Genomic DNA, 27,187 nt, shown 5'->3' on the forward strand with positions numbered 1-27,187 from the left:
CATCTTCCCAGAAGCACTCATGCAGTCTCTTACGTACACCCTGCTGCTGCCCTCTGAGCCAGCCCAGCCATCAGAAGATCTTGGCTCTCATCCACAATAAATCTCACCTCTCTCCTCAGCTCAGATATTGGCCACGGGGCCACTGGTTCAGACCTGCAATTACTTGTGGGACAGTTATTTATTAGTAAATGTCTGGCTGCCAGATTTACAGGCACAGAGAGTTGATGCAACTGTAGGCACAAAACACCTAAGTATCCATGTCTGTAAATAAGTAATTGGGACATCTGGATGTCCTGCAGTTCCAGCTATAATTATTCATAGGCAGAACAAAGCGTTCCCTTTAAAGCATTGCCAAGACCTGACCCCAAGCCTACAGATGTTCTGGATAAACCACCAAAACTATCTCGAAGTCACCTCATTGCAGCCTTGAATTTCAAGTATCATCACYGAATACGTGCACAAAGCATCCCTTGACCTCCAGGCACACCGTKTTCCATGTGTCAGTTCTCTTTCCTCCACTCCTACCTTGTCCTCTTACATTCCAAGGGTGACCTTGTCTTCATGCAGTTCTCTAAAGAGCTTGTGGCTTCATGGTGGTATGGTGGTATCAACAGTTTCAGTTCACCTCCACCCAAACCCATTCTGACAGAGAGGGTTGTGGGGGGAATGTGACTGCCTCTGAGCATGTCCAGCCAGGCATGTTGTACCCAAGCGGCAAAGCCCACTGCAGATCCAAGTGGGCTAAATTCCAAGGAAGTAAAGATACAGCAAAGCTGTTGAATTGGGCTAGTCATTAGCTAAAGAGTATCTGCGCCAAGAATTCCTCCCACCTGTATTATTGCGCCGCTGCTGAAGTTGCAGTTTGGCAGCCATTCTGGGAGTGATCTTACCCTCCGGCATTGGCAACCTAATAAATTTATATTGCTGACCAAGTAGGCAATTTTCCACGGCCTGTCTGGTGCTATTAATGTTGTTATGAGGTCTTATTATCCAGAAAGTCACCATGGGGAGGTTTTTCATTTAAATATCACTGAGAAATACCAAGCTCCTGGATAAGCCCAGACCTCACTCTTAGAGTCACTTTGGATCTCAAAATCTGCAAACCCTTTGCTGAGCTGCATCCAACAGGATGGGAGCCAARGAGATGGTGGCACAGCAGCAGCTGGAGGGATGGGAGCTCCCAACTCCACCAGATTCATCCCTCCTACAGCAGGGGCTATCTTGGCATAGGATAATTGGCAGTATTATATCCACTTAAGAACAATTGCTCAAGGAAGAAAATGAAATCTATCAGCAGTATAAAAATGTACAAGTACTCTGTACAAGCTTTGGGGGAAAAAAGATGAGGAAGAGATTACAATAATTGGCTGAGGAATTTTGGGGGTCAGAACTGAGTTGTCCAAGCCGGGACGCTGGGATCCCRGGAAGGTGGCCAGGTCCACCACTGTCCAAAACTGTAGCAGGATCTGATGTCCACAAACACTCATCGCCTTGGTTCTGCACCTCCTCTGGCAGACAGCCCAAGGGGTACAGCATATCCCACTGCTTCACACACTACAGACACTTACTGTATCTATTRCCATCTACTTCTTATGAGACCTTCACAGCGTCTTCCCAGGCAAGCATTGACTCCATCAAACAGGCAACATGGTTGCTAGTGTTCACAGAGCAGTTACAGTCATAGCTCAGCCCTGGGACTAGGCCTGTTGGGCCATATTCATTGTCATTCCCCATCTCTCCCTAACACCTATCTCCAGGTGCTCTGGCACAGGGTCTGGATTCATCCTTTTCATCTCACCTGCTTCTGATGCTAGAGTATGAGAAAAAAGATGCCATCTTCATTGTAATCAGGGCCTAAAGGAAACAAATCATCAAGGGCCTAGAGTGAGAAAAGTAGATCAAGTTAAGRGGAAAAAAAGCACATAGCTTTACTGTTCACAAGTATTTGAGCAAGGATCCTGTCCCTGCTCTCACCCGCCCTGCCAGGCTGGGGAGGGAAAGTAAGGCTACAGCAAATCTTCATCTCCTCAGCCACAGCCATGTGTTGATGAGGCAGGCAGAGATCAGCACAGAGTAGACCAGAGCCTCCTTCTGACGCCAGCTGTTACACTGCTCCTCCAGCACCCGGAGCCTCCCTGAGATCCTYGTCAACTGTAAAAAAAGCAGCAGGTCCCTTATCAATCCTGCAGCAAAGTGCAAGCATTAGCAAAGCCCCAGTAATGCAGGATAGCAAAGAATGAAGGGATGGGAGCTGCCATCTCCTTCAGGTCCTCAAGAGCAGATGCTTTAGGAAAAGCATCTTCCCACCAGAAGAGCATCAGGACCCACTACTGCAAGCAGATGGAGAGTCTGGCTGTCTCCTGTAGCCCTACAGCCCCTCAGCGCAGGAGCCTGAAGAGTCAATAAACATCTAGGTCTTTCCCTGCTTCTTCATTAGAAGCATCACCTAGGACTAGCTTGGCAAAGCCAGCAAGCTAGGACACAGTGACAGACCCCGGGAATGTCCCCACCTACCCTCCTGTGGCTTTCCCAGAAAACATCTGCAGTCTTTCATCCTCATCTCTCACCTGTTTTCTCATTGCTGCCATCTCAGCCATGCCCACCTCCTCCAGGGAGCTTTCCAAGGCTGAGCCAGCCTCCTGGGAGCTGGGGAGAAAAACAGAGGAACAAATGGGCAAACACTACTCAAGAGGTGCAACCACCTTCCTGCACACATGGCCCTGCCCAGGCAARCACAGGGCCTCAGCCTGCTCAACCATGCAGGTAGTGTGTGAGGGGCCAGGCCATGCCACCGAGGCACAGCATCGGGAACAGGAAACAGCACTTGCACAGCACCAAATGATTTATTTTTAACTCTTATTGTGCATATTTAGACCCCTCCACCATGCATCCCATAGTGATCACAGCAAAACACACATGCAGCAGAGAAAAAAAAAAAAAAAAAAAAAAAAAAGCACATGCTTATACTTCTTCAGAGTTCCAACAGAGAGAAAACATGATATTTACCAAACATCCATTTTCTATGGCCAGAGGAATTCATTGGGGGTTGGATAAATCATCATTAGAGTAACTCAGGCAAATACAGATCACAGGACCAATGCCGCAATGGAGGGATGATTCTCATTTACATCAGCAGGTGAGGAGGATCCAGCTGGTGGGAGCAGGCATCAGCTGAGGGGAACTAGCTGAGCAGGTGCATCAACCAGCAGAAAAGAGTCCTATTTTTACTTAGATAAGGATTTGTTACCCTCCAGTACCTCCAAATCCCACAAGCTTACTTTGACTTCACAAAATATATCAGTTTTTGCCCTTATAGCAAAGTTTACTTGCAACCTGAAACATAAACAAGCAACCCAAGCATGTACCTGGAGACAAAGTAGCCACTCCTGGGATTAGCCAACAGGCTCCTCTTGGAGATACAACCTGGCTACAGGGCCCACAGCACTAAGAACTATGTCTTAGGAGTAGCCACAGAACAAAGTACATCCACAGTAGAAATCAAAATTGCCACGTTCTGTCTGTTGTTCCTAACATCATGGACTAGCCTTACAACAGTTCATTTATAATCCAAAATTCCCCTGTGCACACCGATAAATCCCAGACACTTGCTAAACATCTGACATCATGTGAGTTAACAAGGGTCTAACACCACTCCCTTGGAGACCTCAGGGAGGAGGGTATTTATTCCCATTTGCAACATGACATTGATCTTGCTGAAGACAAGCCAGAACAGTGTGCAGAGATTCAAGTATMAAGGTCTGAAAATACATTCATAAGCTAACACCTCTACATAACGTAGCTACAGTATAAAATGAAACTCACGACAGACCCAATATCCTATTTCCCCCAGCACAAAGCCATTAAAAATGGACACATCCCACAGCTTTTAATTGAAAAATCCCAGTTGATACAGGTGAACATGCATTATACTAGAGGCTAGAAATTACCTTCTGATGATTCATACCCTTCAAGAGGTCACTGTAATGGAAATATTCCCGTCTCTGTGCAAAGCCAGAGTTTTCTTTATTAAAATTTCAGGATAAACAAGTTGGGTCAGTCATTCTTTATTTTTATTATTGGGGGTAAAAAGTTTTCACACATTAAAGAGACAACTTATGCATTTGAAGTGCTGCAAACTGTCAAGAACAGGCACTCCAACGTTCTTGGTTTCAAAGCGAGATCAGGACGTAGGGCGGAGGCACAGGACTGATGCCAGCTACATTGCAGCAGCTCAGCAAGTTACCACCATAGCCTAAACCTCCTGCACTGCTGAGGGGAGGAAGGAGAGATCTTACACAACCACTAACGAACCAGATCTGTTGGCATGCCTAGACTTCTTTAAAAAGCTACACCTGAAGATAGTCAGCCTCATGGGTTTAAAAGCAGGGGTATCATTTTACATCATCCACAAGCAGGCCCCAGCTTTGCTGCTTGCACCTTCACTCCAGCTGGTGAAGGAAGATGCAACATGCCACTGATGGCACAGATGATGTATGTACATGTGTCATATCCCTCTCTCCTCCCTTTCTGTCTGGAGATTTTGCTCAAGGAGAATTAGAAGAATTGAGACGTTCCTCCAGGACTGCTGAGTGCTCAGCAGTCTTAGAGCAGTGCAGACACGTCAGGGCTGCAAAGGCAGCTGTGAACATTTTTAACTTGCCGTAAATGTGCAGGTAACAGCGTGGTACAGAGTGGTTCCAGCATGTCCTGAGACGCTGATGTCATTGTCTACCTGATCCATGTAGTGCACAGGCATACTGCCTCCTGGGAGACGCTGGCTATAGGTATTTACTATGGGTTAAGTAACTCAGTGTAGCCAGTTCTTGCAAAAGATAATTTGACCAAGATATAGCCAAGGGTGTTAGGAGTTTGCAGGAGACAGTGTCATCATGACAGGCTCTGGATCAGGCCATTTGTTCTGGATTTTGATTCACTTCATACATTTATCTCCATCAAAGCATGCAGAAAAAGTAGCACTTGCTTAGCACTGAAGAGCAGCTGAAATCCCAGGAATCTCATAGGAGGTGTTAGATCACTTGGGGTAACCAAAGGAATGGCATTAAGCTAAGCGGGAGACCCAAGCTTGTCTGTGTTAACAGGGAATATGCAGGCTGACTTCACTAGATACTCCTGAGCCAAAGCACCCAAAGCTGGTGAACAGGGTAAGTAGAATATGGAGAGAGGGACAGGCTGCACAGGATCATTCTGCTATGTATCCCTGTGACTTACAAAGCTCATGCCTGGTTCATGCCTTAGTAGGGCAAAAGCAGATCCCTGCAGAGTGACATGGAGGTGGCTCAGGATTAGACAAAGTCACCTGGATGGCACTGGGTCTCGCAGAGAATTCTGGACACGGTGGAAGAGCACCTGGCCCAGGAGGCACATGGTCTGGAAGATGTTCTGCACAGAGTAGATCCTGCCCGTCTGCATGAGGAGGGGGAGCGGGGTGTCACGAGTGGGTAGGGGGTATGTGTCCAGCCTGGGGTGCACACAGAATCACGCCTGTCATTTCCCAGCCTCATACAGCACAYGCACAGTCGACATTTAGTGGTGTTCTTCACCCTTACAACAGCTCCAAGTCTTGCCAGGAACACTGCAAAGGAGGCCATCCACACAGACCTCTACCTCACTGGGTGGGAAAAATCCCTCCACCAGCCCACAGGTTCAGAGGCACTAGCTTGACTCATCCCAAGCCAGTCGTGGCAATGAGTGATTACCAGACCATAAGGGTAGCAGAGGACAGCTCTCCTGCCACCCTGACACAGACTGTGACTTACAAGGGGAAAGATGGTGCTCTTTTGGCATTAATTCAGAGACAGTTTCCCGACTGGGGAGAATTTCTCCACTTTTGCCTTAACTAACCTCACTCAGGAGTAGGATTTGCCTGTCACTACCTCGCCCCACCTCGGGGACCAACGCCAGAGAGCATCAGAAAAACGCAGACAGCAAGAGATGCTGGTCCCTACCCATCCCAAGCAGTTCTGGATTAGTGCTCACCGCTCGTGGCGCTGGCCTGGGCTGTGCAAAGCCAGCTGGGCACAGTCACTTGGAGTCCTCTCCCGCCGCGACCTGCTGCTGTGATGGCCCTGTTGGCATTAAACACAACCGCGTTAGTGCAGAGACTGCACAGGGCAGCTCAGCCCAGCASCCTGCACCATGTGCGGTGCAGGCGTTGCTGTCAGAATGAGCACTCAGTGGCAGCTGCACTAMGTGAGCCCCGAGCCTGGAGGGCCAGTGCCAGAGAAGGTGGGAAAAYATGCTCTGGGCAGGAAGAGGGTTAGCAAGGAGGAGGCTGCCTGATATGGGGCTCTATTCAGATCAAAATTTTCTTTCGTGGTTGGGGTTTTGTTTTGTTTTGCACCTTACTTCACAGCTTATTTCCTCACATTTCACTTGGCAACATTAAACAAACCTAAAACCTGGGAATAAGCTGCACAGCAGGTCATTTCCCAGTCTCATGCCTCCAGCTGATGAGGCATCCCTGTCCCTGCAGCAGGTGYGACACCAGCACTCCACGTTCACCTGCCAGCATGTGTCCTGGAGCTGGCACAGCCAGCCCCATGCGCTGGGACAGCCCTGGCCCATCACCCTCAGCAGTGCCTCCCCAAGCAGCACTGCTTAATCTCAGCCAGTCATCGGGGTGTTCTCTCTAGTTTCACCCAAAGTCAGGAGCTATGCAGTGCCAGGGAAGGGAAAATTGAAACTCCAGCTGAGAAGGTGGATTCTGAAGAGAAAGACATAAACTAGCGCAGCCAGGAAAGGCTCTTGAATCGTAGGCAGGTAAAAGCACTTCAGAAGGCAGATCAGCAGCTCCAGGCAGGCAAAACAGCCCTGCCCACGTCAGAGGCCTCTCTTTGAATTAATGTACACAAAGTTAAAATCTGCTTTTAAGCTCGATACCAGATTCTTTCATGCTGCAATGATGGAACAGATGTCTTATATCTGATCCAGGAGAAAGAGTGGTTGAAAAGGGACTTCAAAAGTATTAAGTGGGCGTTGTGGGGGACTGAATTGCTGCCTGCACCTACTCCAGCCTATTTCCTGCTCACAAAAAAGCAGAAGGAGACCTGACTCAATCCATGTCCCCGTGTACAGCAGTCCAGCACACAGGTGTGTACCGGTTATGGGGACAGAAAAAGATCCCACTGCCCTTACATTCAAGTTCCTAAGTAAGGGTGTAGAAGTAGCACTCCAGAAAATGAATTCAGGCTTGGGCTTATAACAGATCTCTGGAGAAAACCAAACCTAGGGAATGCTCCCCTCCCATGCCCCACAAGGCATCCCATCTGCTCTCAATACAGTACCGGCCGCTTGCGTTTCTGGGAGCTTGATCTGCTGGCTACGTTCAGAAAAGGGAACTCCCCAAGTGCAGTGGGCTGAACGGAGGAGTCTGGGGCTTCGTGCACCACAATAGAGGGGACCTTCCTTTGCTGGCCTAGCAGGATGGGCCTCGGACCAGCATCCATTATCTCTACAGAGAGGAGAGAGGGAAGAATTAAACCAGCTTGAATGTGCCCCTTTGCCCACAGGACAGGATGGAAGAGAGATCCACTCATGCAGGACAGCCAACCCTGTGTCTAGAGTAACCAGAAAGTACATCAGAAAAGAACATCCCATGGATGTGAGATGCAGGACAGCAGGGGTGGACATGGAGGGAAGCAACTGGATGCACTACTCCAGGAAAGCAACAGCATCAAAGGTTTGGTGGGGGGGGGCTGTCTTTCAAGGAGAAGGGCCATTAGTCTCTACCTCCCCATGTGGGGAGTTTACCAAAGGCCAACAGGGAACTGTAAGAGCTGTAGAGGGACAGATTCTTCTTCCCACACCCTTATCCCAACCCCACCCCATTCTCAGTCTCCTTACTGCCTCTCTACCTGCAAAGATACCCTATCTCAGGCATGCACTAAAACATGACTGTTCACTTAACCACCTCTTCTCCAGGACAACATTTTGGTCTTCACCTTTGGGAGCAAGACTCATCCTGCCTTCTGTCGGTTATACTTGCCATCCTCTCCCACTATGCTGCCCTATCACATGGAAAAAAGCCAACATCTGCTTCTTCCTTTCCTCTTGCAAAGCAAACTGTTGAGGACTTTATAAAGGGATCCTTCTCCCTAGAATGTTACAGAGACCCATCAAATATTAGTCATTCCAAAAGACAACCTGAGACATTACCTGCAAGAGAAATCCTATCTGGGATGTGCATCCGAAAGGAAGGAGGGACATCCTCTRTCGTTGGCTCCTCGTCAACAGGGCTGAAGCCATCTGCTACCTTCAGCCTGTTGGGTACCTGCATGCTTTGATTGATGGCTTCTGTGAAGAGCAGGTCACAGCGGGCTCGGTTCAGTTCCAGTCCCCAGAATGGCCACATCTTTTTTGGTTTTCCTCAGATCACTTGGGCAGCCTAGGATTTCATATAGARGAAGAAAAGGCAGCAGACTGCTGAAAGATAGCGGCAGCAAACACCTTTTCAAAACCTGGCCTAGGACATCATAAGTGCTGCAAGGCAGTTAAAACACAGAGAGAATCAATGTGAAAGACGGACACCAGAGGAGTTATCCCAGAAAGTGGAGTGACCCAGGAAGCCCAGAGGGGCTGGGGGCATGGGGTCCCAGGCAGGCTGAGAGCCACTATGGATGGGATCTCCAGCTCAGCAAGATAAGAMAGGAGAAAGCTCCTGTGTGTGCTAGGAGCAAACCTAAGAGTTTAGCATCAAATAGCTCAGTTTACAGTGAGTAAAGGGCAACAGATCAGCACACCCGTGGGGGAAGAAAAGTGCAGTATATACTAAAAACTAGGGAAAAAAGAAAAAAAAAMCTTTCTGAAATAAAGAGTAAGAGGGCGGCTTATTTTTGTGTTCAGGTGCTTTCAAGGAAAAGTGAGGTTTTCTAAGAACAAAACAYACACTTGGATGGTAAGATTCCAGATTACCACAGGAAAATACCTGCTCCGTGCCTCAATTTCCCCTTGGGGGGGAAACGGGAGGCCCAGGGCTTTACCGTGAGAAGTGCTCTGAGATGGGGCAATACAGGCAGACAGCAAACACGTTCTGTGGGGGGAGACAGGCGAGGGCTGCAGAGGGCCCAAACCCACCAGCCCCCCTGCACCGGTCCCCAGTGCCCGGACAGGCTGCACGCACGCACGGCTCCCTCGGTCCTCCCTGCTGCCCTCCTCAGATGTCATCATGCCCAGAAAGGTCCCGCTTTGCTTCTAGGTTAAAGTCTCCACGTAAAAGGCCCCCTTGCTGCCYGGCACAGCCCAAACAGCCTTGGGAAGGGGAGGTTTGCTCTTCAAAGCTCAAGGGGAAATACAGGAGGAGCCAAGCGAGCATGAGCACGCAGGGGCTCTGCCTGCTTTGATCACATCCTAGGTCTATTTTTARCAGCTAGGTCTCTGATTTCCAGCCTGCAAGGCTTGCTGCAAGCCCACAACAGCAAGGGCTGCCCACAGCCACCTTTGGCGATGGCCCTCAGGGCATTTTGGTCCCTCTCAGCTCCCTCCCTCCTGCCCGGCCATGCTCTCCAGCAGAAGAGGCTCTCTGAGTACTACAGGACCAAGCGGCTAGACCCACAGCCCAGGGGGATGCAAACAGCCTTTTCCCTGCTCCAGGGGCTGGAGCCAGGGCTGGTTCAGCCCTTCCCGGGTCAAGCACCGCCAGAGCCAGGRGTGGCCAGAGTAAAGCTGGGCGCACAGCTGGCTGGTTTTCAGCCAGGTTAGTGGATTCACACACCTCTGCRCAGGCCAGCAAGCACCAGAGCAAGGAAGCAGGATGTATCCTTAACAAGAGCAAGCTATTAACTTACTCATGTTGTCCTGACCCGCATCCAGCCCCAGCCACACTGGTCCCACAGACCAGCAGATCTGGCCATGGGAAGCCGCCACGGCCAGGCAGGGTGGGAGAGAGAGTGTGCCTACAATGATCAGCATCTCCAGTAATTAACTGCATCACTCTGCTCTTTCCTTCTCCTTCATTAAAAACTTTTTAATTAAAGAGACTGAAATTAACCCAGCATTAGCTGTGGCAATCTCCTGCTTCCAGCTGCGTGTAAGTGAGAGCCCATCTCCGCAAGCTAGCTTTGCAGAGAACAGCAACAGAGCTATCTGCAGGCACAGCAGTCCCCAGACTTGCAGGACCCTGGCTGCCCCACATCTTCTCCACAGGCCACCCCACAACCCCTGCCCAGGCTCACCATGTCTTCATGTGTGGGGTGTGTAGGGGACCTTAGGCACTGGCATGGGTGATGCCAAACCAGGCATCAGCGGTCCCGGTCCAACACTCCTTTCACCCATGGATCCCTCAGGAAACCTCCCAACTCCTGTGGCAGCAGGCATCACCCCACACACTCTTGCCCCAAACACCMATTACACCCTTGCCCAGCTATGACACCCACATCCTGCTTCTGCCCACCACAGCCACAAGAAAACCACAAGAAAAAAGGATTTTTGCAAGGACCCCCTATTTGGGAGGGATCATTAAGTCCCAGAGCCGTCCCAGAGTGGTGTCGGGCCCACAGGAGGAACGTACATCAGGCCTTCAGCTCCAAAGCCTGCAGCCAAGGAGACCAGTGGGTTTTCCTTCACATTTCTAATGCTTTAGAGGAACAAACACCCGCATTGTTTTCAAGTCCTGCTCTCTRTGAAATCAGCATATATTAATAATAATAAATCTAAAGAGGGAAGATCCATTCATTTTCTAATCATCTGTGAAACTGCTGCAGCTCCCAAAGAGCACAGAGATGGGAGGGGCGTGAGAAGCAGGCTCTGAGAAGACTAAGCTATTAAGACAAAAATAAAATTCAGCTGTCAAAATCCTTGAAAATAAAAGGCTTAAATGGCTGGATTTCCTCCTTTAACTTTCTTTAGGGCTTTTCTATTTACTGCCAAGCAATCCCCCTCACGTCAGCAGAAGGAGGCAGCCTCTGAGGCTCAGGTCCTGCCATTCTCCTTGCATTTGGAGCAGCAGGGAATTTCCGGCTCACTAAGCCTGCGTGAGCAGGTTTAGAGCTGGCCAAGCCAGGAAAACCTACCCAGGGCAGGGGAGGGGACACCAACATCCTCGCCCTGCTCTCCCCACCAGCCCAGGCAGCCCCGCACCGGTCCTTCACCTTGGGGGACCAGGACGCTGGAGGTGGCAGGAGGCGACACTGCTTGCAGATGTGCTCTTTGGCTCAAGCTGTACCTTGACACACCAAGATGAGATGCACTGACACAGAGAAGGGTGGTTTCYCACCAGGCTCAGGTCCTACGGGCTGTCTCGGAGCAGGAGCAGAGCACAGCAGGCCAAGGCAGAGCCGGGGAGACCGCCCCAGCCCTCAGCATTGCCCGGCCTGGGCTGTCCTCCAGCAAGCACCACGGGATGCGCCAGGCAGCCCGGGGCTGAGGGACCCCACGCCCAACGTCCTTGCTGTGGTCAGCGACGCCCGCAGAGGGCAGAGGAACTCATGACATGGGACACGTGCTCGGGGAGCCTGGCCAAACACGCCGCCGCGCTGAGACCCRGGCGGGAGCACGGCTCTGCAGCCAGGGCTGCCCTCCGTGCGAGCCCCCAGGCCCCCTGCCCCGGGCCCGGCTCGCAGCCGCGAGGGGAGGGAGGCGAAGGGCCGCCTCCGAGACGGGCCCCCGCTTCCCCCTCGCTCCTGAAGAGCCGGGCAGCAGCGGGCCCGCGGCCCGACCGCGGGGACGGGCAGGATCCCGCGGGACGGAGGCACCGGCGCGGGTGCCCGCAGCTGCTCCGCCGGCGCCGCGTCGCCCTGTCCCCCCCCCCGGACACCCTTCCCCGCGGGCTGCGCGGCCGGGAGCCCCGGCACAGCCCGCCCGGCGCTGCTGGGCGCTGCCCGCTCCCGCCGCCCGCAGCCCGGCTGCGGCCCCGCGCCCGCCGGCGTCCCGGCTTGCGCGGGGCGGGGGCGCACTTACTTTTTTTTTTGCAGTTTGAGGCAACTGAACTAACCTGTAAACAACTGYGCTTCCTGCCCCGGGCAGCCGCCGGGAGGTGGTGTCAGCCGGGGCCGCAGCCCTCCCATCCTGGCCGCCCGCCCGGACACGCTTAAAGACGCAGCCGAGCGCGTTACGGAGCCGCGGCGGGCACTAGTCCGCGCGGCTCCTTGCCCGGGACAGCCGGGCGTCCGTCCGCCGAGCTGCTCTCGCGGGCAGCCCGGCCCGGGCCCCTTCCCCGGGGCTGCCGCCCGCCGCCGCGGCGTCCTTCGCGGCTCCGCGCGGCCCGCGGCCCCCGAGCGCTTCCCCGCGCGCCGGCGGCTGCCGCCTCCCAGAGCTCGCCGCCGCTGCCAGGCCACGGCCACGGCCGCGCAGCAGCGCCAGAAATAGAAATCAGAGCCGTGCTGCCAGCACCAGGCCATGAGGTCTCCTGGAAAGGCTCCAAGATGAGGCTCTCCTGCCCGTCCTAGGAGCTTTTCTCTCCTTTTCCACAGAGAGACACTATTGTTTGCAGCAAAACACCGCACACGCGCCGTGCACAAGGGCTGCTTTGTGGGGGGCTGCACACACAGCCCGAGGACCTGCCCACACTGCCCCAAAACTTGCGTGAAAGTGGCATCTGTAGGGGTGCAGCTCCTGTTGCACGTCCCGCAGTGAACATCTCACCCCTGCTGTGCATCTTCAGTGCATTTCTGATCATACAGGACTAACCAGAAAGGATAYGGTATGAGCTGCGCACACGCCACGCTGGCAGCCAGCAGACTAGCAGCCTGGGAGAGGCAGGCAGGACAGCAGTTTGCCTGGACCCTCTTCTGCCCCATTACAGCGGTAATCCAGGCAAAAGGACTGCTGCTTGCAGGCACAAGACCCTGGATCACAGCACCGGRCCTGGCGCACGCTGCTCTCCAGGCTTGGGGGCGGGAGGAGTTTTCGCCATGAGGTTGTTTTTCAGCAGGGCATCTCCTACGTTCAGACTGAGTCCTTCGCCTGGCCCCCAGAGGTGCTCGCAGCGCGTCTCCGTGCAGCCGCGGGGACGCAGGAGCCAGCTCCGTGCAGGGCGGGGGGCAGGCTGCGGCCATCCAAGCRCGGAGCCACGCCGGAGCTAATCTGGGCTGCCTCTCAGGGGAGTCTGCAGCGATAAAATGATCCGCTTGGGATGAACAACAGTTCAAACACTTCTGAATGGGGACGGAGTCCAAGGCCTGACCATGAAATCCGGTTTTGAAAGAGCTTAAAATAAATCCCACACTGCCCTAGACTAGCTATTTAAAGGGGATTATCTAAGAGGTTTAGGAGCACATAGGGGTACATCGAAAGAATCTGGGCACCTAAATCCCCTCAAAGACTTTAGGAAATGCCTCCACACTTCACCTACCTGTCAGGGCTCACAGTTCCCAATTGCTTCCCAACTCTCACCATATGCCTGGGAACTCAGACGCTCCTGTCCGACGGGGGGAGACTCGAGGCTTCGTTCCCAGACCCTCTGCAGCACACCGTGGGTCTCTAGCCCCACAACCGGCCGCCCAGAGGAGCCGGTCCCCTCCTCGCCGCCGGCCGCGCTGCAGCCATGCGTGGAGGGGTGTTGGCACCGTCCTCCCGCAGCCGCCGTCGCGACCCGCACGCCTCCACCCCACCGCGGAGCTGAGCCCAGGCGCCCGCGCAAAACGCAAACCCAGCTGAGCCCGGCAGACATCCCGTCCTAGGAGGCGAGCAGAAAGGCACCCTGCACCACTCAGACAGTGAGGGTTTTTTAATAAATACTTTTTTGCACAGAAATATACCAAGTTTTACAGAATACAAACTGCAGGGACAATGACCAAGCGTCAAAGACAGAGGATCCAAGAGTGCCCTTCTGTCTCCCTCTCGTCTCTTCCAGGCTCTGACCCCGACGCTCGTCGTCAGGTCTTCGCGTAACGCCGATCTGCTAAGGCCAAGAGGCGAAGTAAAGGCCTGGGAGGAGACAGACAAGGTGCCGGCAGCTGCAARCCCCGCAGGCTTGGGCCCGGCCCGGCAACGGCCGCGCGGGGTAAACTTCAGCTCCGGGCTGAGCGGATCCACTGCGAGCGCGCTGCTGGGACCGAGGGGGACGGCGGGGTGCAAGCCCACAGGCAGCCCACAGACATACAACAGCCTTTYGGCGCTGGTGGAGAGACTGGTGCTGGGGTAAATGCCGAGGGCTGGCAGCGCTGGGTGTTGCTGGGCTAGCCTGGCCTGGGGGTGGTGAGCAGGACCTCCTTCTTAACCCATTATACGTTACTGAGAAAGGACAGGCTCATCACTTGGACCCTGCGGGAGACCGCCCTTGCGGCTCAGCTCCCCAAAAGGGAAAAAGGGGATACAAGGGAAAAGCCCCAGGGGTGGCCAAAGAAGATGGGAGGAGTGTGAGGGGGGCAGATTCCCCACTTGGGCCCTCAGCGGTCACATGGGGGCTCCCCCAAGCCAAGGGCTCATGCCCTAGTCAGGGGTTCATGCCTGCAGGGAACGGGATTGAAAGGAGGGGAAGGGGGAAAAGCTATCCCAGAGCATCAGCTCCTGTAAGCCCTTTGCCTCCCTGCGATGGGGGAGATGAGAGCTGTGGGGAGATGTGCCCCGGGCTCAGGCCGGGCAGGGYGGGGGGTTGCAGACCATGTGGTTAATGTTACATGCACACCTGCCCTTGTTTTACCCCATTAGCCCATGGGCTGAAACCCAGCAGAAACCACTAGAACCTGTGCCCTGCTCCCAAGGGACCAGCTGAGGGAGGAGCACTGTATTTTCAACTATCCCATGGGCAAGAGATCTCTCCACATGTCTCCAGATGACAGAGGAATCTCATACCTGTAGGATCTAKAAAAGTTCCCAACACCCTCAGATCTCCCCTTGCAAGATCTTTTTGCCCTCCCCTTCAACAAGATCAAACCAAGGGCCCAGGCAAGGTCTATCCTTACAGATGAGGAAACTGAGGCAGTGTCAGAGCAAGTGAGTTACACCTTCACCCAGCATGAGGGCAGAGAGGACGGGCTCTAGGGGGACAGTTTGTCTAGATCAGACCCAGTCCCAGCAGCTGCACTCCCACTTGCCAGGCTGCAATACAGCAGCTGAGTTGGCAGCCAAAGGCACCACTCTGTCCAGCGAACGATCCCTGTGCAGCAAGTCCAGGTTGGGGTGCCTGGGCTCAGCTCCCCAGCAAGGTCCTGCTGCAATCCTCATTACCCTCACTGCTCCTTCTAGTGCCTCCAGCTATGCAACCAGCCACAGAATGGAGCACCAGCAGGCCCTCCATGGCCATGGCCACCAAGCTATCTGCCTATCACAGGGCTTTGGAGGACAGCTGGGTCCCACAACCCCCCTTGCCTGCTCTGCATGATGAAAAGCCTTGGAAAGAAGGCCAGGCAGGACAGAGAGGTGTGGAGTAGGGAAAGGGGCACTGTTTTGCTCCAGGCAAAGAAGGTCCATCCACATTGTCCCGCCTGAAGGAGGCAGTGATTCACAACTGAACGCTGAGGGAACAGAGACTCGCATGGGACCAGCTATGGGACCAGTCTGTAACTGCATCCCACCTCCATGGGAAACAGCAGGCAGATGTTCCTCCCAGAAAGAGGAGTATCCCTGCTGTTTAAAGCCAAAGAACCAACTTTGACTCAAGGCCAGAGAAAACCCCGCAAGCCAGCTCCACTGTAACCAGCCCCCCTGCTCACCCTGGAGAGCTCTGCACTCCCCCCTTGGCACCCTACAGCAGGAAAGCAGAGGCCCTCAGGAATGAACTGCTGGGATGCTATTCCAGAGTGACTTACCTCATGGACAAGTTCACCACCGGCTTTCTTCCAAAAGGGATCTAGATCACAAAACGTTTCCAAGCTGCTCCTCCTTATTCTCCAAACAAACAATATCACCACAGACAACACAGGACAAACCAAGCTACCCACTCCCATGTAGCAGATAACCCACACATGGAGGGAACTTTCTTCCCTGAACACAAAGTGTGGACACCAACTGTAAGAAGAAAGAGAAATTCACAGCATCCCTCCTGCATCTCCAACTCCTAATCAGAGCCCTGAGCAGCAAAACAGGGTCTGGTGAAGACTGAGGTCTCAGCACATCAAGAATCGGCTCCAGTGAACTTGAGCGTAGAAAGGAACAACCCCAAAGATCCCTTCTGACCCAGCAACAGTCCCATGGGTGCCTCAGGCCCATGAGCCAGTGTGTACTTGTGGTAGGGCTCCGCAGAGCCCCAGGGAGGCAGCAAGGCTGTTTTAATCACAGGAAACATTATGTCTTTTTGAAGGAAAGGTAAGAAAATCAAACGCACCATGGGGAAACCCCCACATTGAGGCAGTAACAAGCTGTCACTCTGCTCTGGCTGCTACAGCACTTATGTGTGTGGAGAGCAGGGAGAAGGAGATGTCTGGCTGGACTCCAGAGCCATCYCTGTTTCCCACCTCCACCCCACTTTGGGACAGCTGTTTTTGGTAAGGAGGGTAAGGCTATTCTGTGATGGCACCAGCTTGTACAAGTGAGATGGGGTGCCAATTGGCACAGGAAAGGAGTCTCAGGCAGAGTGAAGGACGGGTATGAGTGTGAGCATGAGTGTGTGTGAAGTGGCAGGAGGAAGGCATCAGACCCCCTATTTACCCACGACAGGGGCAGCAGCCAYGATCTCTTCATACTTGGGTGGTGGGTCATTGTAGGAGATGCTGGTCTCTTCGCCACTGCTGCTCTCCGGGTGCCCTGTCACCTCCTCATAGGAAGGTGGAGGGGTGGCACTGGACAGTCTGGAGAGGACAGAGACTGAATGCTCTGGTGGGTAGAGGGTGCCATCTTGCTGGGGGKTGCCCCCTGCTCTGCCATCTCCAACTACCCGGTTGCTCCCTTCTCGCTGATACTGGGTTTCCCCTTGGCTTTGCGACCGTTCCCGGTACACCATGACCCTGGGGAGGCTGCGCACTGTTCGGCTAGCCAGGTAGCGGTTCTGGGCATAGGAAGGGCGGTGACGCGTGGCCTTTTGAAGCTGGCACCTCCAGATGATGAAGAGGGCGATGACTATCAAAAGAGCCACTCCCAAGAGGGGGACCACCACATACATAGCATCTGAGCGCTCTGTGCTGTGTCCAGGGTCCTTGACAGAGTAGACGGAGTTGGTGTAGCCTTTCCAGAACTCCATCTGTGGGAGAAAAAAACCATCATGAGCTTGCAGRTGGGGCAAGCACTACCTGACTACCACCAGCACCAGTGACAAACGCTGCCATCTCTGGGCCCACAGAGGAGGCGGAGTCATTTGGCTGTTCCCCGCCACCCTCACCAGGGCTCTGAACCATTCTGCCAACATCTGAGGCACTGTGGCAACCAGCACCAAAGACTATATGAACACATCTCCACAGTGGCCAACAGCACTTATGCCATGTACACAACAATTTAGCTAATGTCAGCCCCAGCCTGGAGAACTAGGAACAGCAATGGGACTTTCTTTCACATGACATTTGACTGCCAGCTTGACTTGGAGTTGTGCGCAGGGTGCCCTGATGCTGGCAAAGTTGAAGGCATAGCCTTGAAAAGGAAAGTGGCACTGGAAAGAAAGGCCACAGCATGTTGTCCACATACAGAAGACAAAAGAGCACAGGARGGAAAGTGCTCTTCTGTGCCCCCAGTTTGCTAAGATGTAAGTGCCTCACACATTCATGGGGAAGGAGGTTGGGACACACATACCGTCTTCTCTTTGTTCTCGAACACTTCCTTAACCTCCTCATAACTGCAGACCTCCTCGATGCACTCCCGCTCAATGGTGCCCTGTCGTATCTCCTCCAGGAAGCCATTGGCTCGGGGAAAGCGCTTCAGAACTGAGTGGGCATTCCTGGCTCCCAGGAACACTGCAACACACAAGGCAGAGAGATGATGAACAGAGACAACCCTGTGCTCACTTCTGCCCAGGTAGACTYTCCCCAACTGCTGGGCTGCAGCACAGGATTTTGGTGACACAGACTGAGAACAGATATCAGAAACACCAAATACGCCAGGGCTGCAATTCATCCAAGTTCCTAGTTCCCCTAACAAGGAAAGCCCATCAAGGGAGAGCAGACCCAAAGGGGAACGGGCTTTTGTGGTCTACTAGGAGACTCCAGGCACCACTAATGCCCTTCCACTAGGGCTGAGATGCTAGAGACATAGAAAGTGGCAGGTTCAGAGCACACAGGACAGCTTAAGTAGAGAGAGAAGGCTCTAAGACGATTTGCTTCCTGCCCTTGGCAGGATTTCACCTTACCTGCTGGAGGGCAACTGAAATCCCGCAGGGCTGGGGAATGGAGCCAGGCCTATATGCCACGACACAGGGCCAGCACCACACCCAGCAGTTTGTCACCTCAGTCATCTGACACAGTTCATTACGCAGAATTTTACAGTCTCCCTTTCATCGCCCCAGAGCCTTCCCTCTTGCTTCATACATCCACAGTCCCCCCTCAGGCCCGTTCAGTCCCCTCAGTGCTGCCAGCACCAGAACTGGAGACGAACACATTTTCCTCAGAGCAGAAGAGCCATCGGGCATTGCTCCAGCCAACAACTCACTAGGGCATGGTCACACATGTGAGCAGATCCAGCACCAGGRAGGAGCCAGCCAGGGGATAGGAGAGCTCCCAGCAAGGGGACACTGAGCCCCCACCTCAACAGGCTAGAGGACACCCAGCAGACAAGCTGCTTGAAGAGATCTGAGGAAGCCTTTCGGTGTTCTCCAAAGGACTATGGGAAAAAAGGCCAACCTTCCCAAATCATCAAGCACTTAGCACCACCTTTCAGAGAAGGTGGGCCAGAGGCCAAGCAGACCTTCAGTAAAGCAGTTTGGAGGACACAAGGCAACTGCTCCAGGCCCAGCAGGTAGTCACCATAACCAGGACCAAGCAATACCACCAATAACTTGATGACATTGTCTGCCCACCAGATCATTGTTTCAGGACAAGCAGGTCCTCCTGAGCTTCCAGAAGGGGCTCTGGTGGTGCAAGACCAAGCCCCATATGAGGAGGGCAGACTGCACACCGGAAGCTGGCATCCAGGCTGGAAGCTGCTGCAGGGTCATACAAGCTCAGGAGGCTTCAGGAACTCTGTACAGGTCCCAGAGGAACCATTGTGCTTTTGCCCTAGCCTAGGCCCAACAAGGGCAAATATCTCCAAAATATGGGGACCACACAGGGGATCATGAGTCAAATGTTGAAACAGACCTGAGAAACCTCTCACCAAACAGCCTCACATGGGACCAGGGCTATCCTCATCCCTACTGCCTTTTGGTGCAGAAGCCTTAAAGATCTTCCTCTGCTCCCAAAGCCGAGGAAGCTCTACCTTGCCTACAACAGCCAGCAAGATCTCACCACGGATCATGCAGTTAGGAAGCCAGACTGAGCAGTGATAACATTTATTTGCCTGCAAAAGATACAGCCCTTTTTTAAGCCTATCCCAGCATATTCTGCAGGAAGGAGACCTCCATGAGGGTGCAGGGAACAAGCACCTAACAAGACTTGCAGCAGCCCAGCAATAGGCAAACAAGCATTGTTACCAGAAGGTGGCTCTCCACACAGATCATGACCGCCCCAGGATCCAAACATCCTGTACATGTATTTCATGAGAGTGTTTCCATAATGCAGCTCAACACACCCAAATGCAGGCTGCCACCAAAATGGTAGGTCAGCATCAACTCTTCCTGCCCAGTGACCTAATCCTGCCGCTTCTCTTGAGCGAGATGAATCAGTTCAGCAGGCTGACCCACAGAAACCTATTTACCTCGATCACCCTCAGGTTTAGYCTTCCACTGGATCAACCAGATGAACCAGCTAACACTGTGGCAACACTCAACAGATGCAGGATGAGACAGCAAGGGGACAACTGGACTTTCCATTAGACCAGCGTAGCTGTAATTCAAAAACACTCCTTCAGTAAGCTTGGTAAAGGATCAAACATAACAGTTACCCACTTCTGTCATCAGGAGCCTTTTATCAGTGTGACAGGTTTCGTCCTGCTTAACCTTCAGTTTATCCAGCTCCTAGAACAGTACAGCAAGATATTTCTGAGAGTATTTGCAAGCATAAAGGCAGGGACAGGGCCGTGGCCATAAGTAGTTACTGCAAACGCCATCCCATGCTTAGAGGCTTTTTCGTGTGCTGTGTGGGTGCATTTTTCCCCCCATGATTTATTAATGCCTTGCTTCAGTGAGAGTTTGCGGAGGGCTGAATCACTGAGGTGTGAATGAAGAACAGCATGAATGATGTGAGTCAGAGACTTTCCCTCAGAACCAACTTTATTATGCCTTTTTTTTTTTTTAACAAGGGCAACCAAAGAAGTGTTTTCAAGAGGCACAGAAGATGCCTCACAAGAAGGTAGGGATCAGCTTGCCTTGGCTTTCCCAGTTGAAAAGAGCTATACTGGCTGGACAGGGAGTGGGTTTTCAGGCCTTCTCTTCAGCCTTTCCCAAAGAAGAGTTTTCACAAAGATACCATCCATTCTGYAAACATCCCTCCTTCGCTGGACGAGTCCGGCTTCAACTGCTTTGCCTTGATCAGACTGCGGTATCAACTCTCCCCTCCTCAGTGCTTCAGTSTGAGCCTCTTGCCAACTTCCTCAGCACATCCATCTTGGAGCAACAAGCTTGGCTGCACATCTCAGACYGTCAGGATTTTCCATCCCTGCAGTACCAGTCACTTGCCCCATTCTCTGCTTTGCCATGCTGAATTAGCCACTACAATGGGAAAAAAMACAAACAAACAGGCAGGCAGGCAGATATCAAGAGCAACGTCTCAACTGAAAGCATGCTGGGACAGAGGCTTGTGCCCACCCAGTCTCCCTGGGGGATCTAGAAATGGTGGGACAGTAGAAAGTTAAGTTACTGCTTCATCTCCTCTTTCATGTGGAAAGAAAGTTCAAAAAGTTCTCACATGCATGGGGACTAGAGCAGGAATAGCAATAGTAAACAAGAGCCTTGCAAACTCTCATCTCCTCAACGCAAATGAGGAGCAGACAGCTGAGCAGGAGCAAGTACTGTCCTCAAACACAGGGCAGAGTGTCTTCCCACAGCCTAGCAGTGTCGGTAGTGACTCCTTGTGCCGCTCCAAGTCTCCCTGCACCAGCTAGAGCACTGGTGTTAGGAAAGGTCAGAACTTCAGGCAGGGGAACAAGATTCAAGGACTGGGTTCACTGCCATCCCTTCTACATTTCCTAAGGTGCTGCTGGCCCCTGGTGGCAGGCAGGCTGGCTAGGCCATGCCATTACCCCACAGCTCTCCTGTCTGGCCTGCAGAAAGGGCTGCTTCTCTTCAGTGACAGTGTCTGGAAAGAGAGCGCCAGGGCTCCAAGCTAGGCACTGCGGGAGAGCACAAGTGGGTGACCATGCTGGCCAAGGGGACAGCTCAGTAGTCAGGGGCACTGCCACCAAGAGGGGCAACTTGCACAACCAACAAGGGCTGCTGAGCAAGCACCCAGAGGGCAAAGCTCCAGGAGGGAGAAAAGATAGCAGCTGGAAGAGGGCAGGGACCTAGCTGCRTACACACCTCATTCACAGAGGATTAAAACTATATTTTAAAAACGCTATTTGTGTCAGAGTCTGAAACAGCCTAAASATCTCTGCTCCCTCCCCCACATGGCACAACACAGATGATAAAAGAATGCATACCTGTCATCCCTGGAGTCCTCTTCCTGCCCAGCTTGACTACTGTCTGCACCTTCRTAGCTGTTTCCAGTGACAGCCCAAGCAGATCCCGAGATCTCAGATCTCTAGTACATCCCTGTCCTGTTCACCATCTTCCAGGCAGTTCAGAACCGCCGTCTTCCTTGTGTTCCCATCACATAGCTGCGTGCAGCCTCCGTGCAGGCTGCCCAGAAGAGCGAGGGGGAGGAAGGTTCAGTCCAGCTCTTTACAGACCACACGCTGTTTTCCACCCTGCACCCTCACTAGCCTCAGCCCAGCTTTAACCAGGCCAGCCCCCAGGCCCGCTGGTCCCGAGCGGCCACCTGCTAGGCACTTGTTCAGACACCAAGATCCAGCACGTTCCCAGCAGGGCTGACACAGAGCTGTTGCACAGCTGCCTGAGACTCCATTGGAAACACAGAGCCTGAGTGAGCATCATGAGCCACACACACTACAGGGCAGCATGGCCCTCCAGCTGGGAAGCTTGTGGGATGCAACTCGTAGGCCACATCCATGAGGAGCACTGTTGTTAGAAGATCCTTCTGCAGACCAGTAAGGGCCAGTCAGTCCAAAGAGCCTTAGGGAGACATGCCTTGTACAAACGAAGCTAATACAAATAAACACTGCAGCATACAAAGAGTCCTGGAGAGGTCAGTGCTTCACCACCACCTCTCAGCTTCCACCTTGCACAGGGGAGAGAGAAGCACAAGACAGGCTGGATCTCAGACCTTGTCCAGGAATAACAGCTACTGTCATCTGCTCCCAACAGAGAATAATGGCCCCTCTCCCCCCAAAAAAGCACACACATAGGCACCCCTTCSTTGAGTGGTGGCTGCAAAACATTCCTCCTCCCCTGCGGCGCCACTGCCACCTCTCTGCCTTGAGTAAGTAACACTTACTTGCCATGCTGCCTCACTCGGCTACTGGGGGCTCCCACCTACCTGCAGGGAAGAAAACAGGAGAGTCACTGAGAGCTCAGATTTCAGCCCAGCAGTCCCTGAAGCCCAAGCCCTCCAACACCCAGRGTCAGATCCATGCAGAAAGCAGGGTGCTATCTGGTGGACCCATGACTGGTCTCAATTAAGCACTCCTTTTTGAGAGCCAAGACTCAGTCAGCCTTCCCATCCAACACAGGGCTGGAGAGCCCAAAGCTGCCCAGGGTACCCTCAGCTCTCAGGGAACTGCCCACATCATGGTTCTCTGAAAGATACAGCAATTTCCCATCTCCCAGCAGGAAGCTGTGTGGACATGGTCCATCCATGCTGAATTTCAAGGGCCCACAGCAGGAGGRGGACAGAAGTATCCCAAGAAACCCCTCAGTAAGGGACATGTTTGTAACATGAGTACCCACGCAAAGCACAGGAGAGTGGTGTGGAAGACAAGAGACTCAACGTGTTTTACAATTACTGGCTTTTGTGGTTCATGTTCCAAACTGCTTCCAAAAATCCAATGTCCTCAGATTAACAACTAGATCATTGCCTGGCCAGAAGACACCTACTCCTCACTCTCTACCTGCAGCCCTACTAGGATGGTAAGGCAGAAGGAAAAAACATTAAGCCTAACCTTGCAACTTATCAAGCCCTTTGCTTTGAGTCCACAGAAATCAAGGATGCTCAGAGTCAGCTTCTCTAAGAGAAAGACTTCAACATAATCAGCATGGGACAAAGAGCAAGAGGGAGACACTTCCCTTCACTTGCTTCAGACACCCTGAAAATGGTCAGCATGACATCTCCACTCAACAAAGAGATGCACATGAAGAGCAATTAGGGATGCTCTGCTGAGTGTAGAAAGTGCATCTGGCACSATATTCTTCCTCTGCCTGGCCTGCCAGCTGTCATCAGCTGCTTRGGGCAGGTCTCTGCCGTACTTGTACAGCACCTAGCCCAGTGAGGGCCAGGTCCCTGCCCAAGAAGCCCAGATTGCTGAGAAACATCCCAACTAGAAAGGGAAGAACTGAGATCAGGGAGAAGCTGAGTATCTCATTAGAAGATCCAGCCTGTGTGTCAGAAGCTGCTGGGAACAGTCTGCTACTCTTCCCTCCCAAAAGAGATCGATGGATACAGGTAAAGCAGTCATCTTGTTTTAGATCAGCTTCACAGTCATACCAATTCTCACTTCTGCAACTCCTACCCACAATCTGCAATAAACATGGCTGTACAGTTTCCTCCACTGCTATAAAGCATACAACACATTACCTAGCAGGAGAGGAAAGGATACATACCTCTTCTAAAAGCCATTTGGCCAAGCTAAGAGCAGCAGCAGCAATGCAGGAGCTGCCTGCACACCCCGGAAGGCAGTTTTCCTGCTGAAACTGCATCTTTTGCACGTCAAAAACAAAACTAAACTAAGACCCACAGGAGTGAAAATGTATTTCTGCAAAAGCAGATTATATCCTTCTCTGCTCATAGGAGGAATTTTTTTGCGCATCTTCCATGGTGTCTTTCTATCATGCTCTAACACTGAACTAAATGGACTTCCTCTCCACTCCCACATACTACCCACAGATCAGACTGGCCAAACTCAGCTTCCATCACCTTCAAAGGGGCACCTGTGACAAAAATCACAACTCCGTCAAGAAACACAGGTGACATGACCAAAATCCTACAGGATTTTATACTGAATGAAGGAGCAAAGGCAGTTTGTAACAGCAGGAATTAAAAGACATCCTGACCTAAGATCTAGGATTTTGGATATTCAGTCTTGACCGAAAAGCACTTTAATTAGCTCAGATGAAGTGAGGTCAGTGACAGAGGCCATTCACTGCCTCTGCAACGTTAGAAACAAAATTCTTAAAAGGCAAGAATCCAGACACACAGAAGGGTTGAAGCATTGCCACCAACACGTGCAGTATCCGTCCTCACCAACAGCCCACTTCTGAGTAAAACTAGCATTTCTCCCTGCCAAAACAAGGTTTCATGTGGCTTCTGAGGTTCCTGCACCAGGAGTGGCAAGAAGCCAAGCAAGCCTGGAGCTGTGTGGCAAGCTTCCAGAGCCAGAAAGCAGACTCTTTAAAACAGTTTGTGAAACTCAGATTGCAAAACTCAGGCTGGAATTCAAGCAGAAACAGAGAAAATCAGCAGAACAGAATTATACAAATCAGATCTGCCATTTCCTATACCTCGCAGTCCAAACTAAAAGGCTGTTCGCTTTTCCTTCCATGAGGAATTGTGTACTGATCTTGCTTCTCTGAAGTCATTTTTATGGATCCCTGAGAACAGTTTCATGGGCCTCCAGGATCTGTGCATCTCAGGTTGACAATCACTCCCTCGCAGGCTGTGTCATCTATAAGCAGAGACTACCTGACCTGCTTTTTCTGTGATAGTTTTTATTAAGAAAKCCAAGTCCACAAGATAAAATACACTGTATGGAAAACTCGCCATAGTTTCCTTAACACAAAAACTTTGTACCACAGGTTATTACAGGCAAGAAGCACCACATTCCCCCTCCCCCCAATTTGATAGGCAGCAGTACTGAGTCACAGAAATAACACTGGACATTCCAGACCAGATTTGTCAGTGCCCCAGGCTCCCCAACTCATGTGGTACACCAGGCAACATGTTTCAGGTGTAAGAGCATAGCGATGATCAGTCTGGGAAGATTTTTTCTTTAACTTTATTCCAAAGAGGAGTGCGGATGCACAGCATATCAGAGCTCAGAGATTGTTTATTCCAGTGTAACAATAAACCAGGTTTGCACAAACCTAAAAGCATGACAAATGCCAACTTCTGTGTGTGTGTGAGAAACGAGGACATCCCAGATATTCATTTCTATTTTCACATGCAAATTCCTAACCACCTTCACCAGCTCCAGCCCCTCAGGTGAACAGGAAAGCTGGACCACTGCACACTCTGACAACACACGAGTAACATCCATTCTGCCTCCGCTCAACCAAACACGCTGAAAGAAGCCTGAAGCTGGAGGCTGACCTCAGCAGATGCCCACCCAACCCAGGTCCCCCTCCCCCCGCCAGTTTCCCGACACRCGAGCGGCATTTGCCTCCTCTATAAATACCCCATCGATAGGAGGTTGCTAGGGTAACCGTGAGGAGGCGCGAGGGACACAGCGATGAGAGCGAGGATGCTGCAGCCGCACATTTGTGTCTCCCTCGGGCTCCCCCCATCTCCGCCTCYGCTCTCGTCACTGTTACCAAAGAAGAAATCGTGCTGGTAAAACATGGTGCGTGCGCAGCGCCRGCCCCCAGCAGACTTTGAGTAGGCACGGGGGGAAGAAGGAGGTAGACTAGGAAGCAGCATCTCCTTGCCAGGTTTGGGGGCACTGGTATAGGGGAAGGAGAGGTCAAGAGTGGACCACGGCACCCTGTAAATGCCAGTGACACACCACAGCATGCAGGAAGGCTGCCGGATATCTTGGCATCACACAGTCACAGCTGCCGACAGCCCAGTAAGATTATAACAATATTTGGGGTTTCCCGTGCCAAGATCCACACTGAGGAGAAGARGCTGCACTGGTTCCACTTGCCAGAGACAGTGGGGTCCCTGTAGGGTGGCAGGAAGCTTCAACCTCTCAGAAGAGCCCTCAGTGCCAATCCCTTGTGGCCTGCCCTCATGCTGCCCCCCAGCCAGCCCCCACCCTGACACAGAGGGTCCCCAAGGCAGCCCCCGTCCTCTCCTCCCTCCCCAACACTTCCTTCCTCTGCTCCTCTCCATGTCAACCTCCTCTCCGCAACATCCCCAACATTGTCCCTGCCTAGCCTCAGTGCCCAAGCCCAAGCCCTTTCCTTCATCCCCAGTTTCTTGTGTCATCCCACATTAGGGTCTCCCACTTATCTTCCCTGCAACTGCTTACCAGTCCAAATACGCTCCTAATACATTCCTCCTRCTTCCAAATGAACCTCATCTTCATATCCTCTCCCCATATCCATGGTTCTTCTCTTCCCCAAGTGCCAACAACTCCTTCCTATTCCAGCTCCATGTCTCTTGATTCTCATCTACAAACCAACGCTCTCTTCTCTCCCTAGCCACATCACCTTTCCTCCTCTCCCTACAGCTTTTGCCCCATCACCCCATAAGTCTTTCCAYACCTGTATCTTACAGCTCTTGCCCTAAACACCTCATAACCCTTCACATCACCTCAACAGTTCTTAAACCTCCATYGCCTCATAACCTGCCCCTCACCTACAGCTCCTGCCACATCCCCATAACCCCACCATCACTCCATCCAGCAARCCCTGCCCCATCACACCATGGCCCTTTCTGTAACACCAGATCTCCCACTCTCATCATTCCATAATCATCCCTGTCATCCCACCTCAAAACTCCTAACTCCCTCATCCCATAACCCCCACAATGCCATAACTCCTGCCCCCTTCATCCCATAATCCTTCACCCCACCCCACAGTTTCTGCTCCCGGCAGCTCTTCCTACCACCTCACCTCGGMGATCCTGCTGTCATCACCCTCCTTGTCACTCCAGGCTACAGCTCCTATCCTGGGCACCCCATAGCCTTCCTCTTCACCCCACAGCCCCCTGCCACCCCACAGCTCCTGACCCCTCACCCCACAGCCCCCTGCTGCCCCACAGCTCCTGACCTCTCACCCCACAGCCCACCACCCCACAGCTCCTGACCCCCCATCTCTCTGCCACCCCACAGCTCCTGACCCCTC

At 52.6% G+C, this 27,187-nt stretch overlaps 2 protein-coding genes across 10 annotated transcripts; both read right to left on the reverse strand.

The window, feature by feature from the left end:
- Window positions 1-1,903: 1,903 nt before the first annotated feature.
- LOC146587406 (mitochondrial fission factor homolog B-like) lies at window positions 1,904-12,679 on the reverse strand. Of its 6 annotated transcripts, none has more exons than XM_085319688.1 (7): window positions 12,643-12,679; window positions 8,176-8,404; window positions 7,305-7,471; window positions 5,998-6,086; window positions 5,318-5,479; window positions 2,568-2,646; window positions 1,904-2,151 (listed from the first exon to the last, which is right to left on the reverse strand). In XM_085319688.1, exons 2-7 carry the CDS (start codon window positions 8,369-8,371, stop codon window positions 2,020-2,022), a joined length of 825 nt encoding a protein of 274 aa, XP_085175814.1. In that variant the 5' UTR covers window positions 8,372-8,404; window positions 12,643-12,679; the 3' UTR covers window positions 1,904-2,019. The 6 variants fall into 6 exon arrangements, with proteins under 6 accessions (XP_085175814.1, XP_085175810.1, XP_085175812.1 ...); XM_085319684.1 differs by lacking the exon at window positions 12,643-12,679 and adding an exon at window positions 11,948-12,213; XM_085319686.1 differs by lacking the exon at window positions 12,643-12,679 and adding an exon at window positions 11,914-11,949.
- A 987-nt stretch (window positions 12,680-13,666) lies between these two features.
- Window positions 13,667-26,127, reverse strand: PRRG3 (proline rich and Gla domain 3). 4 transcript variants are annotated; one of them, XM_085319692.1, is made up of 3 exons: window positions 22,464-26,127; window positions 17,614-17,774; window positions 13,667-17,071 (listed from the first exon to the last, which is right to left on the reverse strand). In XM_085319692.1, the coding sequence occupies exons 1-3, from the start codon at window positions 22,468-22,470 to the stop codon at window positions 16,535-16,537; spliced, it is 705 nt and encodes a 234-aa protein (XP_085175818.1). In that variant the 5' UTR covers window positions 22,471-26,127; the 3' UTR covers window positions 13,667-16,534. The 4 variants fall into 4 exon arrangements, 2 of the variants coding, with proteins under 2 accessions (XP_085175818.1, XP_085175817.1); XM_085319691.1 differs by lacking the exon at window positions 22,464-26,127 and adding an exon at window positions 19,669-19,858; XR_014897660.1 differs by lacking the exons at window positions 13,667-17,071; window positions 17,614-17,774 and adding exons at window positions 19,948-20,620; window positions 21,550-22,247.
- Window positions 26,128-27,187: the final 1,060 nt, after the last annotated feature.

This window comes from Rhea americana, unplaced genomic scaffold, assembly GCF_003343005.1.
Source record: "Rhea americana isolate MKP2758 unplaced genomic scaffold, rheAme1 scaffold_6, whole genome shotgun sequence".
Classification (NCBI taxonomy): domain Eukaryota; kingdom Metazoa; phylum Chordata; class Aves; order Rheiformes; family Rheidae; genus Rhea; species Rhea americana.